General features: G+C 39.2%; 1 protein-coding gene across 1 annotated transcript; it reads left to right on the top strand.

Annotated features, from left to right (window-relative positions):
- The first annotated feature begins 44 nt into the window (after positions 1 to 44).
- Positions 45 to 19451, top strand: LOC110308519 (zinc finger protein 728-like). The gene is made up of 4 exons (XM_029468591.1): positions 45 to 129; positions 12152 to 12278; positions 14672 to 14767; positions 16467 to 19451. Exons 1-4 carry the CDS (start codon positions 124 to 126, stop codon positions 17150 to 17152), a joined length of 915 nt encoding a protein of 304 aa, XP_029324451.1. The 5' UTR covers positions 45 to 123; the 3' UTR covers positions 17153 to 19451.
- Positions 19452 to 27612: the final 8161 nt, after the last annotated feature.

The following is a 27612-nucleotide window of genomic DNA, read 5'->3' as shown; positions in this document are numbered from 1 at the left end:
GATGCCTGTGACGTCAACAGAAGGCTGGCCGTTGCTATCAAACTTCCGCATTTGATTTTCAAACTTAACTTCTCCCCAGAGTTAGGCGTCTGTCCTGTTGAAACCTGCGTTTGGATCTCTGACATGGAGGTTGGTGCAGGGAACACCGCAACCTTGCAGATCTGAGGGACTGTGCAGGGTGGCGTATCGGGCACGGAAGGAGCTTATCTGGGCTTGTTATGAGACAGGGCAAGCTGCTGACCTGGAGGTGTTGTGCTGACCTAGGCTAGGGAAGAAAGTTGGAAACAACAGGATGGCAAGGGCAGGCTGGGTCTGCTGACTGCTTGTTCCTGAGATGCTGAAGGGACCGCACTCATCTTTACTGGGGAAATATGCTCTGCCTAGCTGACCCGTTCTCACGTGGCTGTAGTCAGATTCTCAGGAGATATAGAACACTTGGACATCTAGCGCCTCCTATACTCTGTCCTATCTAGTACTGTAGTTTGACTTCACAAATCTTCCTAAAGTTTCTAGTGCCAGGGACAAAGAGTCCCGTGAGGGTGATTGTTGTGTGGAATGTTAGTTCCTTTTCCTTTGGAATAAAGTGTTAGATTTATGGATGCCTCGGGTTGAATAAGAATTCAGGATGTACAGTCCTGTACCTGAATCACCACAATACATGGCTGTATAGCCACAGAGTAATCCTGTAATTGATATGAACCAGTGTTTGCACAATCCAATAATTATGAATTTTGCCCTTCTGCTAAAAAAAAAAAAAAAAAAAAAAAACACTAAAAAGAAAAACTCAACAATTCTTAGTATGTGTTCTGTCCAAAATTTAGACTCCTTCTCAAATATGAGAGATGACTTGGTGAAATGAGAGAAATGGAACTCATGATCTCTGGAAGGGACTGGAATGTCTCTTGAAAGAGAAAGGAGATGACCCTCCTCTGGTCACATGATTTTCTTCTGTCTGTTCACAGTATCAGAAATGTCTAAATTCTCTTAAATGTACTCTGTCCCTGTATCTGGCACCGAGCTTTACTGCTGCTCACTGAACACTTCTAGAATTATTTCCTCATCTTTTCCTGTGGTTGTAAGAAAAATTCGGAAAGCTCTGGCACACTTGGGGTCTTATGATTTTCACATAGGTTCCTGTCCATACAAAATGCAGTTCTCCTCTTAAAGAGTTAAGAGACAGTTTAGTCAGCCTTTTGAGTGGCCATTATCTGAGAATACAGACTTAGGTTAATCCAAAGTCTGTGCTTCAACACAAGGCAGTTTCATGGTTTTACAGAACAGAGAATGTCATTAATCAAGGAACTTTTAAAATACATTGGTGTGTGTCTCATAGAGTCATCGGAGATATTCTATTTACCTAAGATACTATCTGATGAGATTTTAGCTTTTGGACTGATAGAATCTCATGTTCTGCCTTGTCAGTGGATTCTGAGAGGTTTTTATCTATTGTCACAAGCTGTGTGGTCCACTATAGAGTGAGGTAATGACTGTCCCTGAAGAGAAAACCAACCCAAGGTAAGACAGCTACTCCTGGACCTGCAAAATTCCAGGCTCTGCCCCTCTGTGAACCTCCACATGGGCCACCAGTCTCTGCACACAAAGACTCCTTATGAGAGTTTTGCATTCACAGAGTACACACAAGTTTTTTGTGTGTGTGTTTGTTTTTTGCAGGGTTTCTCCTCCACAGCTCCTATCACTGTTTACAGTGATCTTGCTTATATTGTCACTCCTCAGTCCAATTGAGTGTTAGTGAGCCGGAGCCTGGCCTATGGCATTGAAGTCTACTCCCAGAAAACATGGGCTTCAGACAACCTTGTTCTACTAATGGGATTTTCAATGAGTTTCTTGCCATATCTAGAGTAATAGATATTTCCTAGTAAATGTTGCTAAACTGTAGGAAAAATATAACAGTATATGAAGTTGGAATCTTGTGCTGCCTTGTACATCAAAACATGATTTTTACAATGTAGAGAGGGTACAGCAGCATGCTATATATAACTTCCAGGCACCAAATATTCATATATATTTTAAATTAAACAGCTCTATGGCAGATTAGTGAACTTAAGCCTAGTCTGTAACTCATTTCTGTCAGCTCTGCTTTTTGGGGAGGAGTCAGGAATCCTGGGGTTCAAAATCACCCTCTCCTTCATAGTCAATTCATTGTGAGCCTAGGCTACTTGAGACACGTGGTTTAAAAAGAATATTAGAACGTAGTTTTTTTTCCCACGTGGTAATTACTTTTTCTGGTTGGTCTCAGTTCTGAGCACCAGTGACCTGACAGAAATCCATCCAATTCACTTCTTCTAATTATGACAACTTACAAATGTGCTTTAAGAAGTTGTATCAAATATATTTGAAATCTTAAATCCAAATTTCCACTAGCATCCTTCTGTTAATGACTAGTGTTGGGGATTAGAAACTTGTTTCCACTGACTGTGTGGGAAAGGATTCCCCTCTTTGCCTGGCTTGAGTATTCCTCTGTATTTTCAGGGAATGGTAGTTTTGTTTGCATACTCTTCGCTCTTATTTTCTGACATGACCTCGTGGTGACTTATGCTGAATTCACATGAATCTTTTGAGAACAGCACTGCTGCTCTACAGATAGAAAATAACAGGTATATCTACCACTGTCCTTCGCATCTGAATCTGCTACCATCCAGGCAGTAAACTGTCAAGGTGGGCGTCATTCCTCTTCCTCAGGGAAGAGTCCAATCTCCTATGCTATGTACTGCCTCCCTTCTCCTTGCAGGCTCTTTTCATTTCATCCGAATCTACTCTGACTGATGATACGAATGAAGGAATCAGTGATTTAAACAGACTGTCTATGTTGGTCTTTTGTTGAGCCCATATCCTTTCCTTGTCCTACAATACTTCCACTAACTCTTCTATGAGACTCCCCAAGCTCCTTCTAATAATTTGGCTGTAGGTCACTGCATCTGTTTCAGTCAGATGCTTGGTTGATCCTCTCAGAGGACATTTAACCGAAACCCCTGCCTGCAATACTAACAGAGTACTATTGTTAGTCATTGGTTCTTGCCTGTGGGAAGGGTCTCAAGTTGGATTAATCAAGGGTTGGCCATTTCCTCAGTCTCTGCTCCATCTTTTTCCCTGCACTTCCTGTAGGTAGGATGAATTTGGGGTCAGTTTTTGTCCTTGGATCTGTGTCCTTATCTCTCCAATGGAGGTCCTGCCTGACTACAGTAGGAAGCCACATTAGGCTCCATATTCCCCACTGCTAGACACTCAGCTAGAGCAACCCTCGTAGACTCCTTGGAGCCTCTTGCATCCCTGGTCTCAGACTTGTCCCAAAGATCCCCCTTCCCCTGCCCACCATCGAATTCCATTCACTCTACTGGCCCTCTCTCCCAGGCTCTCTCTCCACCTGATCCCCATTACCCATACCCCTGCCTATCCCCTTCCCCACCTACCTCCTCCCCTCCATCCACTCCTGATGACTTTATTTCCCCTTCTGAGTGAGATCTGAGCATCCTCCCTTAGGCCCTTCTTGTTATTTAGCTTCTTTAGGTCTCTGGATTATAGCTTGGTTATCCTGTACTTTATGGCTAATACTCACTTAGAAGTGAGTACATACCATGCATGTCTTTTAGGGTCTTGGTTACCTCATTCAGGATAATGTTTTGTAGTTCCATCCATTTGCTTGCAAATTTCATGATGTCCTCGTTTTTAATAGCCGAGTAGTATTCCATTCGTCCATTGTGGTATATCTAGATTGTTTGCAGTTTCTGCCTATTGTGAATAAAGCTGCTATGAACACAGTTGAGCAAGGGTCCTTGTGGTGTGCAGGAAGATCTTTTGGGTATATGCCCAGCAATGGTATAGCTGGGTCTTGAGGTAGAACTATTTCCAGTTATTTGAGAAAGTGCTAAATTGATTTCTGTAGTGGTTGTACAGGTTAGCAATCCCACCAGCAGTGGAGGAGTGTTCTCCTTGATCCACATCCTTGCCATTCTGTCATTCTGATGGGTGTAAGGGAGAATCTCAGAGTCACTTTGATTTGTGTTTCCCAAATGACTAAGAATGTTTAACCTTTTAAAAGTGTTACCTACCAATTAGAAATTCCTCTGTTGAGAATTCTCTGTTTAGCTCTATATGCCCGCCCCCCCTCCCCCCCACTTATTTTTAAATCTTGGTTTGTTGATGGCTAACTTCCTGAGTTCTTTGTTTATTTTGGATATCAGCCCTCAGTGGGATGTTAGGTTGGTGAATATTTTTGCCCATTCTCTAGGCTGCCATTCTATCCTATTGACAGTGCCCTTTACCTTTCAAAAGCTTTTCAGTTTTATACAGTCCCATTTATTAATTGCTGATCTTAGTGCCTGAGCCATTGGTATTCTGTTCAGGAAGCTATCTCCTGTACAAATGTGTTCAAGGATACGCCACACTTTCTCTTCTATTAGATTTAGTGTATCAGGTTTTATGTTGAGGTCTTTGATCCACTGGGACTTGAGTTTTGAGCAAGGTGATAAATATGCATCTCTTTGCATTCTTCTACATGCAGATATCCAATTAGACCAGCACAATTTTTTGAAGATACTTACTTTTTTCCAGTGTATGGTTTTGGGTTCCTTGTCAAAAATAAAGTGTCCATAGAAACACGTGTAGGTTTATTTCTGGCTCTTCTTTCTGATTCCATTGATCAACATGCCTGTTTCTAAACCAGTACCATGCAGTTTTTATTGCTATTGCTCTGTAGTATATTAAGAAATCAGGGACAGTGATACATCTAGAAATTCTTTTATTGTACAGGTTTGTTTTAGCTATCCAGGGATATTTGTTCTTTCATATGAAGTTGAGAATGGTTCCTTCAAGGTTTGTAAAGAATTGTGTTGGAATTTTGATGGGAAGTACATTGAATCTGTAGATTGCTTTTGATAAGGTGGCCATTTTTTACTATGTTAATCCTACTTATACATGAGTATGGAAGATCTTTTCATCTTTTGATATCTCCTTCTTTTTTTTTTTTTCTCTGAGACAGGGTTTCTTTGTATAGCCCTGGCTGTCCTGGAACTCACTCTGTAGACCAGGCTGGCCTCGAAATCAGAAATATGCCTGCCTCCTGCCTCTCCTGCCTCTCCTGCCTCTCCTGCCTCTCCTGCCTCTCCTGCCTCTCCTGCCTCTCATGCCTCCACCTCCTGCTGGGATTAAAGGCGTGAGTCACCACTACCCAGCATATTCTTTCTTTAGAGATGTGAAATTCTTGTTATACAGGTCTTTCACTTGCTTGATTACAATTATACTGAGATATTTTGTATAATTTGTGGATATCATTAAGGTGGTTGTTTCCCTGGCAAACAGTCCCAGTTTCCCATTTCTTCTTCATTTTGTATAAAAGACGTCTACTGATTTTTTAATCTGTTTTGAATCTAGTCCGTGTGCTGAAGGTGTTTTTCAGCTGTTGGAGTTCTCTGGTAGAGTTTTTGTGGTCACTTATGTATACTTGCAGATATACATATATATATTTGCAGATACCATATTATCTGCCAATAGCCATCCTTTGACTTTTTCTTTTCCAAATTATATACCTTTGATCTCCTTTAGTTGTCTTACTGCCCTGGCTAAAACTTCAAATGCTCTATTGAAGAGGTATGGAGGGAGTGGACAGCCTTGTTCCGGATTTTAGTGGGGTTGCTTTAAATTTCTTTACATTTATTTGATGTTGTCTATGGCTTACTGTATATTGCTTTTATTATGTTTACATATGTGCCCTGTATCCCTGATGTCTTCAATACTTTTAACATGAAGGGGTTTTGGATTTTATTCAAATGGTTTTTCAACATCTAAAGAGATTGTTATGTCATTTTTGGATTTCTCAGTTTATTTATATTTGTATTATGAGGAGTAGTGATTGAAATACTCTTTCTCTGTTGAGTCTTTGTGTTGCTTAGGCATCAGAATGAACACTGCTCGTTTGTCCAAAGAGGCTGCAAGCTAACAGGGAGTTGGGATAAGAACTCCAAGGTTCCTTTTATAATCCATATACATACATACATACATACATATATTTACATACATATGTATGTATGTATATAATCTCCTTGTGAATCCATCTGGGCACAGATTTTTTTTTTTAAATCTGGAAAACGTTTTATTACACTTTCAATCTGCCCATTCTTTTGAATCCATTTAGATTGTTAATTTCTTCCTCATTAATGTTTTTATTTCATAAAATCATAAGAAAACTAAATCTTTGGGACCTGTTGAAGACTATCTAGCAGGTGAAGATTATAGCCCAATTGCGTGAAACTATGAGAAAGATCACAGAGAGATGATTGGATGATACATTGAAGAAATTTGAGAAAAACAAAATTCTTTTTTTATAGGTTGATAATTTTTTTTAAATTTTTAATATTTTTTATTACATATTTTCCTCAATTACATTTCCAATGCTATCCCAAAAGTCCCCCATACCCCCCCCCCCACTTCCCTACCCACCCATCCCCATTTTTTTGGCCCTGGCGTTCCCCTGTACTGGGGCATATAAATTTTGTGTGTCCAATGGGCCTCTTTTTCCTGTGATGGCCGACTAGGCCATCTTTTGATACATATGCAGCTAGAGTCAAGAGCTCCGGGGTACTGGTTAGTTCATAATGTTGTTCCACCTATAGGGTTGCAGATCCCTTTAGCTCCTTGGGTACTTTCTCTAGCTCCTCCATGGGGAGACCTGTGATCCATCCACTAGCTGACTGTGAGCATCCACTTCTGTGTTTGCTAGGCCCCGGCATAGTCTCACAAGAGACAGCTATATCTGGGTCCTTTCAGCAAAATCTTGCTAGTGTATGCAATGGTGTCAGCGTTTGGAAGCTGATTATGGGGTGGATCCCTGGATATGGCAGTCTCTAGATGGTCCATCCTTTCGTCACAGCTCCAAACTTTGTCTCTGTAACTCCTTCCATGGGTGTTTTGTTCCCAATTCTAAGAAGGGGCATAGTGTCCACACTTCAGTCTTCATTCTTCTTGAGTTTCATGCGTTTAGCAAATTGTATCTTATATCTTGGGTATCCTAAGTTTCTGGGCTAATATCCACTTATCAGTGAGTACATATTGTGTGAGTTCCTTTGTGATTGTTACCTCACTCAGGATGATGCCCTCCAGGTCCATCCATTTGGCTAGGAATTTCATAAATTCATTCTTATTAATAGCTGAGTAGTACTCCATTGTGTAAATGTACCACATTATCTGTATCCATTCCTCTGTTGAGGGGCATCTGGGTTCTTTCCAGCTTCTGGCTATTATAAATAAGGCTGCTATGAACATAGTGGAGCATGTGTCCTTTTTACCGGTTGGGACATCTTCTGGATATATGCCCAGGAGAGGTATTGCTGGATCCTCCTGTAGTACTATGTCCAATTTTCTGAGGAACCACCAGAATGATTTCCAGAGTGGTTGTACAAGCTTGCAATCCCACCAACAATGGAGGAGTGTTCCCCTTTCTCCACATCCTCGCCAGCATTTGCTGTCACCTGAATTTTTGATCTTAGTCATTCTGACTGGTGTGAGGTGGAATCTCAGCGTTGTTTTGATTTGCATTTCCCTGATGATTAAGGATGTTGAACATTTTTTCAGGTGCTTCTCTGCCATTCGGTATTCCTCAAATTCCTGAATAGAACAGCAATGGCTTGTGCTGTAAGATTGAGAATTGACAAATGGAACCTCATGAAACTGCAAAGCTTCTGCAAGGCAAAAGACACCGTCAATAAGACAAAAAGACCACCAACAGATTGGGAAAGGATCTTTACCTATCCTAAATCAGATAGGGGACTAATATCCAATATATATAAAGAACTCAAGAAGGTGGACTCCAGAAACAAACATAATTCTAATCCTGTCAATGGCCAATAATTTTTAAAATATTTAGAAGAAAAATAATTGAAACTAATTCACAGAAAAATATTCAAATGATCAACAAAGTCACATCAGGTTCATTTAGAAGATAAACAAGTTTGAGGGACACTTAATCCAGCTATCCAACAGAAACAGGACCCAAATGATCAGATTCAGAAATAAACAGGGCCATATTACAACAGATACCAAAAAATTCAGAATATCATAAGCGAATATTTTAAAACCTGTATGGTTTCATTGGAAAATCTAAAAGACATCACTCATAGCTACTTGTTTTAGACAACATAAAGTTGGATTTGTTTCTTGATCCATTCTCCTGGCCTGTATCTTGTGAAAGGAGAATGGTGGGTGGGCACCACTTGCTCTGGTATGTGAGTATTCATTGTCAGTATGTTCCTCATTTACAGTGTTGTGTTCTCAGAGGCCCTTTGTGGTTTTGTAATTTTGACTTCTGATTTCTTTCCACAGTGTCTGAGCTATGCTCATCTCTCTCATCAGCCTAAAATGGTGGTTTCTGTATTTTCTTTATGTTTGGTTTATAATATATAATTTTTTAATGCTCTTTATTTTATGGATGGTTTTTCTGTCTCTTTCAATCACTGCAGATAGTTGTGCGGTGTGAGTGTCTTAAGTTGGATGTCATTGTCTTTTAGGAGTTGGAATGATTACTCCAGGCTCCTCTGCCTTTCAAAGTTTCATAGAGGAATTGCCTGATAACCCTAATAAATGTGTTCTTTCACTTGCACATTTCAGTATGACAGGAGGAATTTATTTCTGATCATGTCCAATTAAGTATTATGTGTGCTTTTTATATTATTATGGGTTAGTATTTCTTAGTTTAGGGAAGATTTCTTTTATGGCCTTCTTGAGATCATATCTATATAGTGGTAATTTAGTTAACCTGCTCTGGATTCAAGAATATAAGACACACACCAGTTAATTTTCATATGCTTTGGCTAGGTCAATGGTTGGTCACTTCTAAGCCTAGCATATATTTCCCTCCAGAGTTTCTGATTTAACACCTTGTAATTCTGTGTTTTATCTTTGCTGTCCTACCTTCTGGCAGCTGACCCCATAGGGCTGCTTGCCCCTTCCACCTACATTTTGGATGGTTTTTCTTCCATAGCTCCTGAATCTGACCCCTCTGCCTCTGAGTCATAAGGAATCTGCTCTCTCTCTCTCTCTCTCTCTCTCTCTCTCTCTCTCTCTCTCTCTCTCTCTCTCTCTTTCTCTCTCCTATCTGTCCCAAGCCCAGGAATCCTAAAAGTCCCACCTCTTGCTGCCCTGCAAGGCTATTTGCTGCTGCCATCTTAATTTATCAATTAGAACCAACCGGAAGGCAAGGTCCTTATTGTTTCAGGAGCAGACAGTTGTGTAAGCTATTTTGGGAGCCAAAATTAACACTAGAATACAAGCAGCACGAGGCCAAATCCACTACTTCTATGAAACTTCCTGGTCTTTTCACCTTGTCTAACATTTCCTGTGTGTTTCCTTCCCACAGATTTTTTTTCTTCATTTATTTCATATGCTCTGCTTATTTTATCTAGAACATCCATTTTATTTGTAAATACTTACATGCTATCTTCTTCCAATTTATTCTATTTTTCTATTTTAATTCTATTTATTCTATTTTAAGTTTTTCCGTTAAGTTTTCTGTTAGGATTACTGGGATAGATTTTGGATCATTGCTAGCAGAATCCTCTTCAGTGTTTCTCTTTATTGAATTCCAGTTTCAAATCCTGCATTGTGTTGTCAATTCCATCCTTCTGATGTTTTTGGCTTCTTGAGCATCACAGAAGCATTTATTCTCCTGAAGGTCACTGTCTGCTATGGCACTGAGATGCTTCTTCATGCCTTTTTGAAATGTTTGTAGTCTTTGATGAAGGTTATGGCTACTCCTAAAGTCTGTGTCCTAGTGCTCATCTAAGCCATGTGTAATGGCAAGTATTTCTCTCTAGTATGATGGTGGGATTAAATGCCAACATGATCTTTTATATTGTTTATTTTTATATGCGATCTGGCCTTATGGTTTTCAGGAGAAAATGCAGGCATAACCTAGTAGTTACTGTACCTGCAGAAAACTTAAATGTTGTTTGTTTGTTTTGTGTGTTTGACATCATAGCAGCTTCCTTTATTCTTTCCTATTATATTCCTTAAACCTAAATTCATTATTTTTCTTAATATTCCCCCTCTTCTATGATTTTAAGGTCATCTTAAAGTGGTTGAAAATGAACTTCAATCATTTGAATGAACCTTAATTAAATCATAAAAGTAAAATAATCAGGGAATTGTGGTACACGTGGTTAATTTTGGACACTATTCAGTGCCCTACAAGGATGCAATATGGTCATTTTTGACAATATGGATGATGTTAGATTTGGGAGCACAGTCCAAAGAGAAGAAAATTAGGAAAGCGGCTGAGAATAAGAGATGGGACTGTTTGTTAGTACACACAGAGAGGGGCACCAACTCACTTGGAAGTATGAGATGGGGGGATTGTGTGAGGAGAGAAACCTGACTTGGACCTTCTAGAGCAACAGGTGAGGGGCTTGGGAATGAGGAAGTTGATACAACTCTAGGAGCCCCCTGCAGGTCTGTGGTCTCTCCTTCCTGGTGATGTCTGCTTAGGCAGGAAAGATTATCTTGAGAGACAGGAGGTTCCCAAAAACATCCCTCCCTGGGATATAGCAGACAAGTAAGGTTAAGGAACTTCAGCAGTATTCACATAGGAATCCAGTTTTTAAAAGAAGAAATCTAACCAAGTCAGTCAGACTTTGAATCTAAAGGGTTGTAAATCAAGTGAGAGATGCGATTTTTATCCCATTGTCCAGTTATCTCAGGATGAGAAAACCTGGAGGAATATTGATCAGTGGATATTCTTCTTCATTTAGATAAGATGAAGGAATGCTAGGGTACTGATGCTGTCCTGAATCCAAGGAATTTAAGATCTCAGATGGCAAAAAAAGTAGAACGGGTAGACCAGGGATGAAAAATAAAGAAAAAGGCTTCTTAAAGAAAGAAGATGAAAGCAATAGCTGGGAACAGGATATCTTGTATAAATAGTTGACACAAAGGCAGCAAGTTTATTAAAAAGTCCAGCATGCAATATTTTACTGGTAGATGAAAATTGGTCAAGTTCACCAGAGACCTAAATCATACAATGTGGGCAATGGGAGCACTGGATACCTCAGAAACAGCAGCCTTGGGGCAGATATCCCCAGTCACAAGAGAAGGGTGGGATCCCCTTTAACTGCATCAATGACTCCTTCATGGCACTGTATCCTCTGTCAGATTTGCCTGGAGAAGTCCACTGCTGGGTGAAGACAGCGCACTAAAGTTCCCTTTGTCCTTTCATGGGGCCTCTGAAAGTGTTGATTTGGTATAAGTTCCCACTTGACTGAACTTACTGGTTAATTTTCTCATTATACTGTGTTTAGTATAATTTGTTTCCATTTATCTATGAATTCATTTATCTATGAATTCATTTATTGTTCTATCCATTGGGTGCTTAATCCTGACCCTTTGTGCATTGTACATGTTCTGTCTGTACGTGTTCAAGAAGGTAGCCCTTTGCAAGTACGTTGTACAATATATGTGGATCTTCATTGTATTTGACATTTGTGATTGTGCATATTTGGATTGAGAAGTACTTTCACCATCACCATAGCTCTCTACTGTGAAGAATATACATGGTGTGTGCTGTATTACAATACAATTATAGGACACTAAAGCTCCATTTTTCCAAGATTTAACTATTTGTTTATTTTTATTGTACTAACTAGAGTATTTTGCACTTGAAACAAACTATACTTATGAGAGTATAGGAATTGTTAATTTTGGAAATACTCTGTAAGATGAGGCTGTGTGCCAGCCTGTAGAGCAATTTCCTAGTGACTGATGGAGCATGACACATACTGATATGAAAGGTGGAACTCTGAGATGCTAGCAGACTCAGTAAGCCATTTATAGGAAGCCTATGAGCTAAACCACTCCATTATCTCTAAATCACCAGGTTCCTGTCCTGTTTAAATCCCTGCCCTGACCTCCTTCAATAATGAACTGTGCTGTGCTATGGAACTGTAAGCCTAATAAAATTTTAATTGGGGAGCCGGTTTTACACAAAAATTACTGGTGAACTCATGGGAATTCACTTGTCTTGGTGCAGCCAGATATCAGGAGGGGTGGACTTGGGGGGTACAGAATTTTATCATTTGAATACATGAAAGCACCAGACCAACCACAAACAATAATGTCTGACATTTACTCTTTTAAATTTTATTTTCTTTAGGATATGCTGTCATTCTGGGATGTCGTAATATATTTCTCTGCAGAGGAGTGGGAATACCTGGGTCCTGCTCAGTGGAAATTATACAGGGATGTGACATTGGAGAATTACAACAACTTTGTTTTTCTGGGTGAGAATACCTTCCATGATGAATTTTTAATTAATGATAACCATGAAAGTTTCTCCCTTTGTACAGTATCTTGGGGGAACTTCTACACCCATCCGTGAGATCCATAGGACAACTTTTATGGAAAATTTAAATTATTCATATAGCTTTGAACTATTTCCTCTTGTGTTCATTCCACCCCTTTAAATGTATTGTTTGTCTTAGAATATAAGTGATACACCTTAAAGAGAACATTACATACTTCATTTGTAAAAGTTCTCTTTGTAACTGAGAGTGTGAAGCTCAGGACTTGCGATTTCTAAGTTCCTTCTAACCATTCTGATGTGGCCATCAGAAAACATGTAACAACTAGTCCTCTTGTACTGGCTGGTTTTGTGTGTCAACTTGAAACAGGCTGGAGTTATCACAGAGAAAGGAGCTTCAGTTGGCAAAGTGCCTCCATGAGATCTAGCTATGGGACATTTTCTCATTTAGTGTGTTTGGTACCATCTCTGGGCTGGTAGTCTTAGGTTCTATAAGAAAGCAAGCTGAGCAAGCCAGGGGAAGCAAGCCAGTAAGCAACATCCCTCCATGGCCTCTGCATAAGCTCCTGCTTCCTGACCTGCTTGAGTCCCAGTACTGACTTCCTTTGGTGATGAACAGCAGTATGGAAGTGTAAGCTGAATAAATCCTTTCCTCCCCAACTTGCATCTTGGTCATGATGTTTGTGCAGGAATAGAAACCCTGATTAAGACAAATTGGTACCAGGAGTAGGTAAGGTATTCCTGTGACAACCTGACCATGTTTTGGGGAGGACTGTGGAAGGACTTTGGAACTTTGGGCCAGAAGATCCATTTGGTGTTAAGAGCTCTGTGGGGTGTTGTGTAGGAGCTTGGAAGATAATGTTGAGAACAGTGCAGAAGATGGAGGCCTGGCTTGTGAAATTTCAGAGGGAAGATTAAAGACTCTTTTCAGGGACGTTGCTATTTTGATTGTGAAGATCTGTGGTTTTGGTTAGCTGAGGCTGAAGAATCAACTGTGATTATGAAAATACCAGAACTACCACATTGAAAACTTTGCATTACTGGGACTATTGATGCTGGTTAGCTGGAGCTAAGAAATTAGTGGTGATTAAGAAGAGACCAGCATCATTGAAGTGAAATCTTCTGGGAAGTGTTTTCTGAGATCACAGAGGCTGTGTTCCAGAAATAACCAAGGCTGTACCTAGTACTGTGGCTGGACTTGGTAATTTGTAGGAGTCACCCAGGTAGTACTGGTTTTGAAGGCATGAAGGGGTCATGAAGAGCAGTTGAGGCTTGGCACTGTGAGAGGCCAGAGAATGCCATTGGTGAAGGTGCAGCCTCAGTTGCAATTGATGGCCCAGAACTTGAAGGGGTCATGCAAAGGAGTTGAGGCTTGGCACCATGAAGAGAGCCTATGAGAGGCTATTGATGAAGCCTAGTTTCAGCCGAAGACAGCAGTGTTTTGGAGATGCCAGTACCATGAGATGACCACCAAGAACAGCAGCAGCAGTGGAGTACAGGCATCTGGAACCTAGAGGATGAGGTGTGTGCTACGAAGGGTAGAGCTGGAGAAGTAACCCAAGCCTTTGGAGGAATCTGTAAGATCATGAGTGGATCCTAGACATTGGACAGTTGGAGTTTGATTTTGCTTTTGATTTGACTGCACCCTGATATTTTTCCCTCTTGAAGGAAGAAAGTATTTTTAATGAAGCCCACAGTTAAGAGAATTTGAATTTTTAAAAGATTTTTAATTTTAAAAGACATAGGATATTTTAAAGGGATTGAGCTTTTAATACTTACAGACTGTGGGACTTTTAAAGTTATTTAGATCTTGGGAATGAATANGAAAGTAAGGGTTGAGGCTTAATAGTGATATGTTTGTGTGTCAAGTTGACAAGGGGTCACTTGTACTGGCTGGTTTTGTGTGTCAACTTGAAACAGGCTGGAGTTATCACAGAGAAAGGAGCTTCAGTTGGCAAAGTGCCTCCATGAGACCCAGCTGTGGGACATTTTCTCAATTAGTGTGTTTGGTACCATTTCTTGGCTGGTAGTCTTAGGTTTTATAAGAAAGCAAGCTGAGCAAGCCAGGGGAAGCAAGCCAGTAAGTAGCATCCCTCCATGGCCTCTGCATCAGCTCCTGCTTCCTGACCTGCTTAGTTCTAGTTCTGACTTCCTTTGGTGATGAACAGCAATGTGGAAGTGTAATCTGAATAAACTCTTTCCTCCCCAACTGACTTCTTGGTCATGATATTTATGCAGGAATAGAAACCCTGACTAAAACACCTCTATTCTCCTTTATTGTGTCTTCTCATTCCTTATACACACAGTCTTGAAGGGACATTTTATTTCCCACGTGACCACAATAACAATGTTGTTCCATTTTTCTGCAAACAGATCTTGTTTCCTCTACGCCATACCTGGTCAGATTTCTGGAGCAAATACAAGAGCCTTCAGATGTGAAGAGTCAAGCAGACATCTCTATGTACTCAGGTGTGTGAGAAGGAGGGTGTCAGAGAACAGAGTGGGAAACTCTGAGATCTAACATAAATCACAATATTTATCTTTTTAAAAATTAAATCTTTTTAAAAATTAAATTATTATTATTATTATCATTATTATTATTTTACTTATTCCCCTCACATCTGGCTCACTGCTCCCTTCCTGGTCACCTCTTCCCACAATTCTTCCTTTGTCTGCCGTCCTATTCTGCTCTAAGTCAGTGAGCACCTTCCTGTCCACTCCCCACCCCCCTACCCTGGCACTTCAAGACTCTCTAATGCTGGGCGCTTTCTCTCCCACTGTGTCCAGTCATGGCAGGCCAGCTAGTAGAATATCTTTCACATACAGGCAACAGGTTTTCAGTTAGCCTCCTTTCCAATTGCTCAGAACCCACATAATGATCAAACTGCACATCTGCTACATATGAGCGGGGATGCCTAGGTCCAGCCCATGTATGCGCTTGGTTTGTTGGTTCAGACTTATGGAGGGCATAAGCTAACGTTTAGAATGTTTTGAGTTTCATTATCTTTACTTTCTTCCACCATGAGATTAACCTGGGTTCCCCATGACAGCCAAAGCTCTGTCATTTCTATGTAATCTTTAACTTGAGTATTTATGTTTTTTATAAGATATATGTACATACATTTTAAAAAGTGATGAGTTATCTCAGCAAGCTCGCAAATGATGGAGACAGGGACTGTAAGATTTATTTGATATGCTTTACAACACAATTACTGGAACATTAATAATTCTAATCCACTAAGATAATCTGGCTAGATCCCAGGTAAAGTACCCATGATATTGGCATTGTGGTACTGGTCTGGTTCTCTGAGCTTCAGGGGATTTTCCAGCCTCCTTGTCTAGACCTCTTCCTTATAGTGAACCACTCCCACCCCCGTTCTTTCCTGGGATAGCAGAAGTCCAGCATATTCTCTATTCAGCCCAGCCATTGGCTGATCAGCTTTTATTAACAAATTAGAGCATAAATGGGGAACAATGTTTACACAAACTTAAGAAGAGAGATTCTAAGAATCTACTACAATGCCATGTCTGCATGACATAAACATATGGGGCCAGAAAAATCAGTCATTTGAATAATACATGATAATCTTCACAAAATGCACAAAACCATTATACTTATAGATGTGCATAAACCCTTTTTTCTTGAATCTTTATTTAATATTATTAAAGAATGTCTTCTTTAGTCACCATTCAAAACTTCTGAAACAAAACTCTATATTTAGACTATAGATATAATATTATATACATGCATAATATATAAACATTGTTTATTCAGGTGTTTTCCAAATTAGATTAATTTATACTTTGTTTTTAAGTATTGATGAAATTTCAGTGTCTCTTTAAGGAGCCGACACTACATTTGCGTAATGCCATTATGGGTTTTCTTAGTGAATATTACGCTTTCATACATGTTTGATTTTATTTAATATTCTATTCCTTCCTTGTTCTATGTTGCCATTGTCTTCTTAGTTCAAGGGAGTCTACGTGATTTTCACTTATTCTGTGTTTTAAATTGTAGTTCACTGAATACAGGTACAGAAAATTGAATGTAGCATCTCATTAATACAAACCAATGCAAATAGGAATAAATGTTGTTTTTTAAAAACTATCAGTATAGATATACAGATTTTGGCAGTGTTTTCATCATTTCTCAACTCTTACTCACCAGGGGGAAAATGCTATACGTGCAAAGAATGTGGCAACATCTTTGTGGGGAAAGAAGTATTTCAAAATCATCAGATAATTCATTTAGGAGGGAAGCCCTACAAGTGTGAAGAATGTGGCAAGTCCTTCCGTTTTCCATCATTACTTTCTCAACACAAACTAATTCATACAGGAGAAAAACCCTACAAGTGTGAAACATGTAACAGGGCCTTCCATGTTCCATCAAAACTTTTTCAACATAAAATAATTCACACAAAAGCAAAACTCTACAAGTGTGAAGTATGTGGCAAGGCTTTCAATTATTCATCAAGACTTTTACACCATAGGACAATTCATACAGGAGAGAAACCATATAAGTGTGAAGTATGTGGAAAGGCCTTCCACTCTTCACCATCACTTTATCAACACATGGGAATTCATACAGGAGAGAAACCCTGCAAGTGTGATAAATGTGGCAAGGCCTTCCGCTTTCCATCATTACTTTTAAAACACAAGATAAGTCATACAAACCAAAAACCCTACAAGTGTAAAATATGTGGAGATTTCTTCCGCTCTCAATCATCACTTCATGAACACAAGTTAATGCATAAAGGAGAGAAACTCTACAAGTGTGATGTATGTGGCAAGGCCTTCAAATATCCATCAAGACTTTCAAAACATAAGAAAATTCATACAAGAGAGAAACCATAAAAGTGTGAAGTAGGTGGCAATGCCATCCATTATCCATCAATACTTTCAAACTGTAAGAAAATTCATACAAGAAAAACCAGACAGCTGTGAAATGTGTGGCAAAGCCTTTGATTATCCATCAGGACCTTACAAACAAAAGAAAGTTCATACAGAAGAGAATCCTTACAAGTGTGAAGTATGTGGCAAGGTCTTCAATTATTGGTGAAGACTTTACAAACATAACAATTCATGCAAGAGAGAAGTCCTACAAATATGAAGTATGTGGCCTGACTTTCTATTGTCCATAAGTACTTTCTGAAAAGAGAATCCACACAGGTGAGAAACCCTAAACTTGGGATGTATCAGGTAAATCCTTTAGAACTTTCCAGATTCTTTTTCCTTATTTGATAACTCATTCTGGAAAGAAAATATACAAAAGTGAGGATCGTGGAAAAACCTCCTTTACAAAGTCATAACTGTATCTAGACAAATTAACTCACAATGTAGAGAATATTTACAAATGAAAAAAACATGTCAAAATGCTCAACAAATTTAGGGATCATCAAAGAATTCATTCTGGAAAGAAACCATACAAATGTAAAAAATGTGGCAAATACTTTTGAATTCCATTGCATGGTCTGAACACAGAATAATTCCTATTGGAGATAAACACTACACATGTGAAGAATGTGGCAAACACTGGATGACTGGTCTTTGGGTCTTAAGCAACATCAAAGAATTCATTTATGAGAGAAACCACACAAGTGTGAAGAATGTGCTAAGGTCTTTTGGACTTACAGAAACCTTGGGGAAAACCTCATAATTCATACTAGACTGAAATGTCACAAGTGTGAAAAATATTGCAAACCCTTTAATAAGCATTCTTATATTTCTGAACACAAGGTAGATTAAACTGGAATGAAATAGTACAAATGTTAAAATGCTCATAACATCTTAATACTTCTCCAGACCCTTAAAATTTATCAACAGCTTCATGCTGAATCGAAGTCCTATAAGTTTAGGGGATGTGGTAAAGACTTTGGAATCATTCATACTACCATGCCAAAAGGAGAGCAATCGGACTGTGTGGTTGTCATTCTCAATTTGGGGCTGATCCTTTCTTACTGTCTTTTGTTTCTTCTGATTTAGAATTGAAACTCTTGTTCTATACCAGTATGTGAAAAAGTAGTCACTTGTTCTTATGTTGTAGGAGCTCACAATCAAAAGATTGCCTTGAATCTCACGTGACACATGGACTGTGGCCTTTTATAGTGTTGTAATTGTGAAATCCTTTGGGGACCTTTCAAGTTGTAGCCTATTTTACTTATGAGGTGAAAGTTAGGTTGGAGAAAGGGAAGGGATGTTACGACTTAAAGCTTTATGGGTAGAGCTAGCATGTTGACTTTGGGAACATACTGAATGCCAAGAAGACACACACCCATGTTAGCTTCCCAGTATCCACACATAGAAAGAGGTAATTACCTCTGAAGCTTGTCCTCTGACCTTCTTGCATGGGCCCCCACACAACCATAAATTTCTGTGCCCAGAAATAAATAAATGTAGATCACACTTTTAAAATGACTTTGTGTTTTACATGGAAAGTGTAAAGAACTAATGATACAAACTCAATTGTTAGCAGCATGAGTTCTAGAATCATTTGAATTGCAAGCCTCTTGTTGATTTGTAGAATTTCTCTTGATTAATTAAATTGATTTCAGGAGGTCTGTTGATTGCAGTTTTAAGCATCTGTTTGACTGAGATGCTGCAGTATCAGATAATACCCTGATCCATCTCCTCCTTCCTGACTGTGGAAGAAACATGACCAGCTGCTTATGTTCCTGTTGTTTTAACTTTCTCACCATGTGTTGTGGTTGGAATAAGAATTGCCCCAAGGGCTCATAGAATAGATTTGAATGTTTAGTCATCAGATAATAACACTGCTGTAAAAGGATTAAGAAGTGTGGCATCATTGGTATAAGAGTGTCACTGGGGGACATATTTGAGGTTTCAAAGGTTCAGACCCAGTGTTTCCCTCTTTTACTGACTATGGGTCAGTATGGATAATTCTCAGCTACTTCTCAAGCTCCATGTCTACCTACATTCCAATGAGCTCCCTAGCTTGCTCACCACAATACAAGCCCCAATTAAATGCTTTCTTTTATAAGAGTTGTCCTGGTTTGGTGTCTCTTTGTAGCAATAGAACACTGAGTAAGACTCCATGGTTGTGATGGATTGTATGTGCTCTGCCCAGGTAGTGGCACTATTAGGAGGTGTGGCCTTGTTGGAATAGGTATGTGGGTACGGGCTTAAAACCTTCATCCTAGCTGCCTGGAAGTCAGTCTTCCACTAGCTACCTTCAGATGAAGGTGTAGAGCTCTCAGGTCTGCCCTCACCATGCCTGCCTAGATACTGCCATGTTCCCTAGGTGATGATAATGTATTGACCCTCTGAAGCTGTAAGACTGTAAGACAGCCCCAAATGTATGTTGTCCTTTATAAGACTTGCCTTGGTCATGGAGTCTGTTCTCAGCACTAAAACCCGAAGACAGAAGTTGTTACCAGGAGTGGGGTATTGGATAGGCCTGATCATGCCTTCTTTTTTTTTTTTTTTTTTTTTTTTTTTTTTTTTTGACTTTGGAATTGGAAAGCATTGGAATGCTTTAAGTGGGGCTTAATGGACTATCCTAGAAGGAATATGGAAGACTTTGTTGCTGTGAGTGATTTGAATTGTGGTGACTTGCTGCAAGAGGTTTCAATGGAGAAGAACTTATGTGGCCTAGAGACTGTTTTTGTTGTATTTTGGTGAATAATGTGGCTACTTTTCGCCCTCCTCTGAAGAGTCTGCCTAAGTCTAAGGTGAAGAGACTCAGACTAGTTGCACTGACAAATGAAGTCTCAGAAACACCCATCATAGACTTTGTTCTCTAAGTCTCATGAAGAGCATTTTTATTTTTTGTATATTTTAAATTTCATTTCTGAGATAAAATGTACATTTCAAGAAGAATTGTGTGACACACACACATATCTGCACTTATTAGCTCATGTAGTAACACAAATTTTATTAGCAAGATATTAGAGAAATAAAAGATTAGCTTAAAATTCTAAAATTTTACTTAATTCTCATAATTATACTGTTTTTTTCATGTTGGTAACTCATGTGATTGACAATTAGTTCATCAACTACAATAAAGTTTTTGTAGTGTTTTATTTTATTTTTGCTTGGGAAATTCCACTTGTACTTAGAAACAGACACTTATGCCCAAATCATTAAAAGTGATAGGTTTCATTCATGTTATCCAATCCAGAACAAATATTTCTTATCTGTCTCAGGTGTCCTTTGGTTTGCAATTCATTTTGTATGAAGTACCACTGTTATCATACAGCCAGATCGAATTCTTTTGAAAAGAATGGAAATACTAGAAACTTGAGCGCTGCATTTTGTAAATATGATGCATAAATTTCAGTATTTACAAACATTTTGTTTAATAAAAAAATACTCAAGATCTGTTTTCAAGCATCTGCATTATGTGGCAATACGTGTCTTTAAGTAAGGACAGAACCAAACTTTGGGGTATGTAATATTCTAAAATATTTTTTCATACCACTTTAAGTCAAGAATGGCCATAAGACCAGTGCTAATCACCCACACGTATCAGTTACAGAGTTTAATCACCTGAGGGTTGTTGGTCACCCTTATTGGGGAGAAATGAAGAAATGCCTCCTCTCTCCAGAAAATGAACCAAACATGTTAGTATGTCTCTACATTTGTTGGAAATGTTACTGCACTGAAACCTTCTGAAAGGCATACAAACTGCCCGTCAGGTATAAGACAATCAATGGTAAAGTCCCTTGAGGCTCCCACAATGGTGACAATAACTCCTCATATAAATATGTGATGAAAATATTTTAATTCTAAGACCCTGTGAAAAGACAAAGCTGTGCATATAGTAGCACAAAGCCTCAGCTTGACTATAGTATTTTGCAATAATACTGTAAAGAATATAAGTGTGGACCCTGGTATTTTGAACATTCTGAAGTGAAAGGCCACACATCAATATATGGGCAGCACAAATCAGACTTATTTTTGATAAGAGGATTGATTTAAACTAAAACTACATAAGTTTTAATTGACATGGAATATCTAACCTCTCCAAATATCTTCTTTGAGGACAGGTGTATGAAATATAGGATAATCAAGGTAAAATATTATTTACCTCACTTTTTTATTTAAAAAAAGAAATCTGTAATTTTTGTGGCTTTCTCATATTTCAAATCATTATATTTAAGAAGCAAAGCATAGTGAATTACCATGTTTGAAGACACCTTGAATATTTTCAGTTGGAATTTCATACGTAGTGGTCGGGTCCACATAGAAATCTTGTAATTCTTTATTGAGACAACATTCCTTTGCTCCATTTCATATAAGAAGTCAGAAGAGATAACACTTAGAAACTGGCCAATTTCTGAAGTACATAATTCTCCATTTTTTGTTTTAAAGAGCTGCATCACTTTATTTTTCTAATAAATTTATTGAAAATTGTATCTTCTGTATTTGGAACACATTCACATTTTTGTATAACCCATTGAGATCAGAAACCCCCTTTCTTCTCAATCAACATGCACACATATACAGAGAGAGAGAAACACTTTTTTAATTCATGAAGAATATTTTAGACAATAATAGCAAGCTGAAAAGGGAAAATATATGGTTAGAGTATTAAAGAGGCATCAGGAAGTGAAATGGAGCTGAGTCATGTGTTCAAGGATATTAAATTGAATTAAGGGAATGGACTTTGGAGCAATATCTTACCCAGCTAAGTTTAGATCCAGGCATGGTGATGCATACTTTTATTCCTAGGAGTTAAATCCAAGATCTCTGAGTTTAAGGCTGGCTTGAGACAGAGTAAGTTCTAGGTGAAGAACAGCTTAAATCCAGGCATGGTGGTACACACAAATAATCCCCAGAGATTAGCATGCAGATCTCTGACTTCAAGGTTAATCTACAGAGAGAGATCCAGGAGTCAAGCTTAGGTAGTGAAGGAGCTGGAAAATCAAAATCTAGTGATAATGTAATAGAACAAGGGGACCAATGTTCCAGCTCCTACTAGCAGCAGAACTCGGTCAGTTGCAGTTGATGAAGGTGTCATTGCAAGGAGTTGAGGCTTGACACCATGAATAGATCCTATGAGAGGCTATTGGTGAAGCCTTGTTTGGAGATGCCAGTATCATGGGATGATCGCCAAGAGCAGCAGCAGCAGTGGAATGGATCAACCTGAGCTTAGACTGCTACAGAGGACAGAGCTAAAGAAGTAATGCCAGCCCTTACATGGAGCTCAGAATATCATGAGTCAATCCCAGACAACAAGAAACTACAACATTGAAGTTGCCTTAAAGATATTTGAGATGCCGGAGCCATGGGTTATCTGCTAAGGAAAGCTGTTAACAGGGAGTGGAACCAGCTCAGAAAAAAGAAATTTCTTACAGTCAACAAAGATGAAAAAGGAGTTGGAGATCTAAAGACTGCTTTGACATCAGCGTTAATGATGCAGAGTTTGGAGTTTATTCAGTTGGCTTCCTGTCTTGCTTTAGGAATTACAGTTAAGTCATTGGATGAATCTCAGAAAAAGCTTTGAACTTTGGAATATCAACATTGTTGAGACTGCTATAGACTAAGGGGACTTTGGAAGTTGGACTAAATGTATTTTGGATTATGCTATGTTTAGGTATGGCCCCCATGGACTCATATGTTTGACCAAGCCTATGAGGGCCAGGGTATGGAATGTAATGGTTTGTGTATGCTCAGCCCAGGGAGTGGCACTGTTAGGTGTGGCCTTCTTGGAGTAGGTGTGTCACTGTGGTTGTGAGTTTAAGACCTTCATCCTCACTGCCTGGATGTCAGTCTTCCACTAGCAACCTTCAGATGAAGATGTAGAACTCTCAGCTCTGCCTGCACCATGCCAGTCCAGACGCCCCCATGTTGATGATAATGGACTGACAACTCTGAACCTGTAAGCAAGCCTCAGATAGATGTTGTCCTTTATAAGACTTGCCTTGGGGGCTGGTGAGATGGCTCAGTGGTTAAGAGCTCCGACTGCTCTTCTGAAGGTCCCGAGTTCAAATCCCAGCAACCACATGGTGGCTCACAACCATCCGTAACGAAATCTGATGCCCTGTTCTGGAGTATCTGAGGACAGCTACAGTGTACATATAATAAATCTTTAAAAAAAAAAAAAAAAAAAGACTTGCCTTGGTTATGGTGTCTGTTTACTGCTGTAAAACCCTAAGACAATGGTAGACAACGAAATTGAACTATGGTCCAAATTAAACCCTCAAGTTGTTCTTGTATGCGTATTTATCACTGCCATGAGAATACTTCCTAAATCTTCAGGCCAAATGTAAGTTTCAATGTGACATTTACTAAATATGAATCATGTACTTTTCTCCTTTTTCTATTACTGCCCTCCCTTTTGCCCCTTCTCCAAAAAAGTATTTCCTCTCCTCTTTCCTTACATACATGTACACATATCTACATGAACATCCCAGATGTAGAGCAGGCAGTGTCCAAAACTATAGAAATGTTAGTGACTGCTGGCTGCCTGCCAGTCACACAGGTGCCCCTGCAACACTGGAGCATTTATGTCTTCAACCTATTGGTGCAGAACACCTAACAGATTTTTCTGTGAAGCAGCAAATATAAAGGACTTCTCTCCCTTGTCCTGGCAGAGTTTGGCAGTTGACTTTCTTTGTGTCCTGGTTGTCTACAGCTTGCACAACATATAGTTAGCACTGAGGCAAGGACAGTCTCTTCTCCAGTGGCAGCTTGTGACATTTGCAGCAAACTCCATGAGGAAGTTTTTCTTTTTTTTTTTTTTTTGGTTTTTGGTTGTGGACGTTGTACATCGTGGTGCGGAGCCTAGTGCGCACCACGATGTACAACGTCCACAAGCAGTGGCAGCTTGTGACATTTGCAGCAAACTCCATGAGGAAGTTTTTCTTTTTTTTTTTTTTTTGGTTTTTCGAGACAGGGTTTCTCTGTATAGCCTTGGCTGTCCTGGAACTCACTTTGTAGACCAGGCTGGCCTCGAACTCAGAAATCTGCCTGCCTCTGCCTCCCAAGTGCTGGGATTAAAGGCGTNCACCACGACACCCAGCAAAGCTGACAATTCTGATTGTCAAAAATTAATACAGCATCTTTCAATGCCATTTTTACAGATTTCTGATGTTTCTGAAGACAATCTAACATTCTCAGTATATTTGAATAGGAATATTTTGCTTGTCTCTAGCTATTTACTATCTCATTAATTTAGAAAATGTCTGTGATTTAACTAAACTAGTATGTAGTGAGGTTTTGTCTTTTACTGTCTATTGTAATACTAAGTGCAGGCCCCCAAGACCTGGTGTGTGCACCTAGCCCCTGTAATCCTGCCCCATGATATTTCTGATGGGTATATAAAGATGCCAACAAGCTAATAGCTAGGCAAAAGAGATATAGGTACTGTTTAGATTTCCTGGGCTTATAGTCAGAGGAGAACCAGGAGAAGAATGTGCAGGTGGTGGTGGTGGGGAAACAGTGGCTCTGTGAGCTGTGATTGAAGTTAAGAACAGCCCAGATGAAATATAGTAAATATGAAATAATTCAAGGTTATCAATAGGAAAGTAGTTTCTGATTGATCAAGGCTAGGTATCTGCCCATCCTTTGTTCTATGTAACTCTTATTGTAAATATAAAAATTGTGTGTGTTTTTATTCAGGAACTAAATGGTAAAGGCAGAGTAGAAATTCTGGACCATTAAAATATTTCAGCAACATATGGCATCTCAACATCTGGCAAAAACTTACTTAAAAAAATTAATTTGAGATTGCCAAATGGAAAACATATGCTATCCCTTTAAGAGTAGGAGGCAGGAAGAACTGGTTTCTTAGCTATACTTTTTTTTTTTTCTTTCTCAAAGATGCATGGGGTTTGTAACTAGGAGAAAATCAGGCTAATTGGGTGCAGAAAAATCTGGGGTTCATAGTATAAGCTAAGATACAGCTGCACGTCCCCCCACAAGCAGACCCAAACAGTACACTGGTTGGTGGGCTCTGTGCTGATGCTAGGAACCCTGCTGTGCAATCAAGCAGGCTGCTCAGAGTGCAGAAAGTATGGCTGCATGTCTCCTACAATCAAAATAAGAATAGAGAATAAAGAGAAATGTAAGTTGTCAGTGCTGTCTTAACCAACCAGATTCTTTCAATGTGGGCTCCATGTTAATATTAGGACTACTTAGCCTAGCACAGGACACATATATTGACCTGAAAAATCATTTATACAGTAAATAGGGAACTTAATTGAAGTTAGAACATTAGTTCAATGTATATAAAGAGAAAGAGGATATATATATATATATGTATATATATATATATATCCACAGAGATATTAATCTCCATAGAAGGGAGGAATAAATAAATATTTCTTTAATTGTTTTTTAGTATAGAGATATTTATTGAAATTAAGGAATAAATAATCAAGGCCTTTGATCTCAATGTGCATGAGACAAAGGTATAGACCCCAACAAAGAGAAACCCTACCTCAAAGAATAATAATTGTTTTAAATTGCTTAAATAATTTTAAATTGTTTTTATTATCAAAATGAAGGTAATGTTATGTTTGATGATTATAATGGTATTACAAATCCTCTGTGGGGGAGGTCAAAGTAGAGCAAGTATAAATAAAAATGAGACTGCTAAATTGAATCAATTTAGATTTTTGATGACTTTGGGTTGCTGGACCAAGAACATGCTATTTTGGGAGAGAGTTTCTACATTTCTGTTAATAGGAAAGAAAAAAAAAATCTTTGGACTCCTTCCAAAATAATATTGATCAGCCACAACAGAGAAAGAACCCTTGAAGATCTTGTCTGCAGACAGGAAGGAAAAAATTCAAGAAGACCAAACAGGACATGTAACCTGATTTTCTGTTCTCTCTACATGGGAACAGACCTGAAACTGGCTGAGACATAAAAATGTCTCTAGCCAAAAGGTATCCATACCTTATAAATCTTATTGGTTGCAGAATCCTCAAAATTTATTATACCATCCTTTCATATGGCATGAATGAAGAGTTATTATAATTTGGTTGTTGATCAAGCTAACTCAAAAAAGACAGTTGTCTTTCACCTGCTCAAAGAGCAAAAATTCATACTTAACTGATTTGTGCACCTTGCACATTCCATACAAATGTCTTAAAGAACTAAATATTGTTGAAAGGTTTATATATTATAGAATAAACAGCAAGAGGACAGCCTTGACACAATTCACGGTTGGAGCGGCTGAAATTACCTACACTTCCAGCTCCCTACCTGATCCTGCCTCAACTGGTCCTGTTTCCAGAGACTTGCTGTGAGAACAGCACCTGAAAGGGATGCTAATCCCCAAGGACTTCAGTTCATTTAGCCTTTCAGATGGTTCTAATCAGGACTTCAGTTAAGCACTGAACTTTCTCACTATACAGAGTCTAGACACCCAAAGCTAGAGCTTACTTTCTTAAGACTAACCATATATTCTAATTTTCTTGGCATCTCCCAAAAAGGAACCCCTGGGGCATCAAGTCTCTACAGGATTAGACACATTCTCACCCACTGAGGCCAGACAGGGCAGTCCCCTGCGACATATGTGCTGGGGGCGGCAGACCAGACCAAGTATGCTCTTTGGTTGATGGCTTAGTCTCTGAAACGTCCAGGTTAATTGATACTGTTGTTCTTCCTATGGGGTTGCCATCCCCTTCAGCTTCTTCTGTCCTTCATTTAACTCTTTCATAGAAGTCTCTGACCTCAGTCCAATGGTTGGCTGTAAGGGTTTGCATCTGTTTCAGTGAAATGCTGGTACAGTCTCTCAGAGGACAGCCATGCTAGGCTCCTCTCTGCAAGAACAGCATGGCATAAGTAATAGTGTCAGGATTTGGTGCATACACTTGGGATGGATACCCAGTTGGGCCAGGCCTGGATGGACTTTCATTCAGTGTCTGCTCAATTTCTGTCCCTGTATTTCCTTTACACAGGAACAATACTGGGTGAAAATATGAAGATGGTTGGATGTCACCATTCCTCCATTGGGGGCCCTGTCTATCTACAGGATGTCTTCTCTTCAGGCTCCATCTTTTCACTGTTGTCCATTTTGACTAAGGTCATCCCCATTGATTCCTGTGGGCCTCTCACATCCCAGATCACTGCCCTCACCATTCACCCCCTGCAGCTTCGTATTTCCATTGATTCTCCTGTCCCTCTCTGCTTCACTCCTATCTCACCCCAGTGCCCCCTGCCCTTTCTTTCTTTCCCAATCCCCTCTCCTACAAAGGTCCTTCCCTCCCTCTGTCTTCTGAGATTATTATGTCTTCTAAGTGGGAAGGAAGGATCCTCACTTGGGCCTTCCTTCATAGTAAACTTCATTCTGGCTCTGAGTTGTATCATGGATATTCTTGTTAGTTTTTATTATTATTATTATT

This window comes from Mus caroli, chromosome 13, assembly GCF_900094665.2.
Source record: "Mus caroli chromosome 13, CAROLI_EIJ_v1.1, whole genome shotgun sequence".
In the NCBI taxonomy this organism is placed as follows: domain Eukaryota; kingdom Metazoa; phylum Chordata; class Mammalia; order Rodentia; family Muridae; genus Mus; species Mus caroli.
Note: the sequence above shows the minus strand (reverse complement) of the source record. Positions and strands in the feature narration are given on the sequence as shown.

Coding starts and splice junctions, on each gene's coding strand:
- LOC110308519 (XM_029468591.1), top strand. Junction 12,279..14,671: donor CAACAACTTTGTTTTTCTGG/GTGAGAATACCT, acceptor TTCTGCAAACAG/ATCTTGTTTCCTCTACGCCA. Junction 14,768..16,466: donor AGACATCTCTATGTACTCAG/GTGTGTGAGAAG, acceptor CTTACTCACCAG/GGGGAAAATGCTATACGTGC.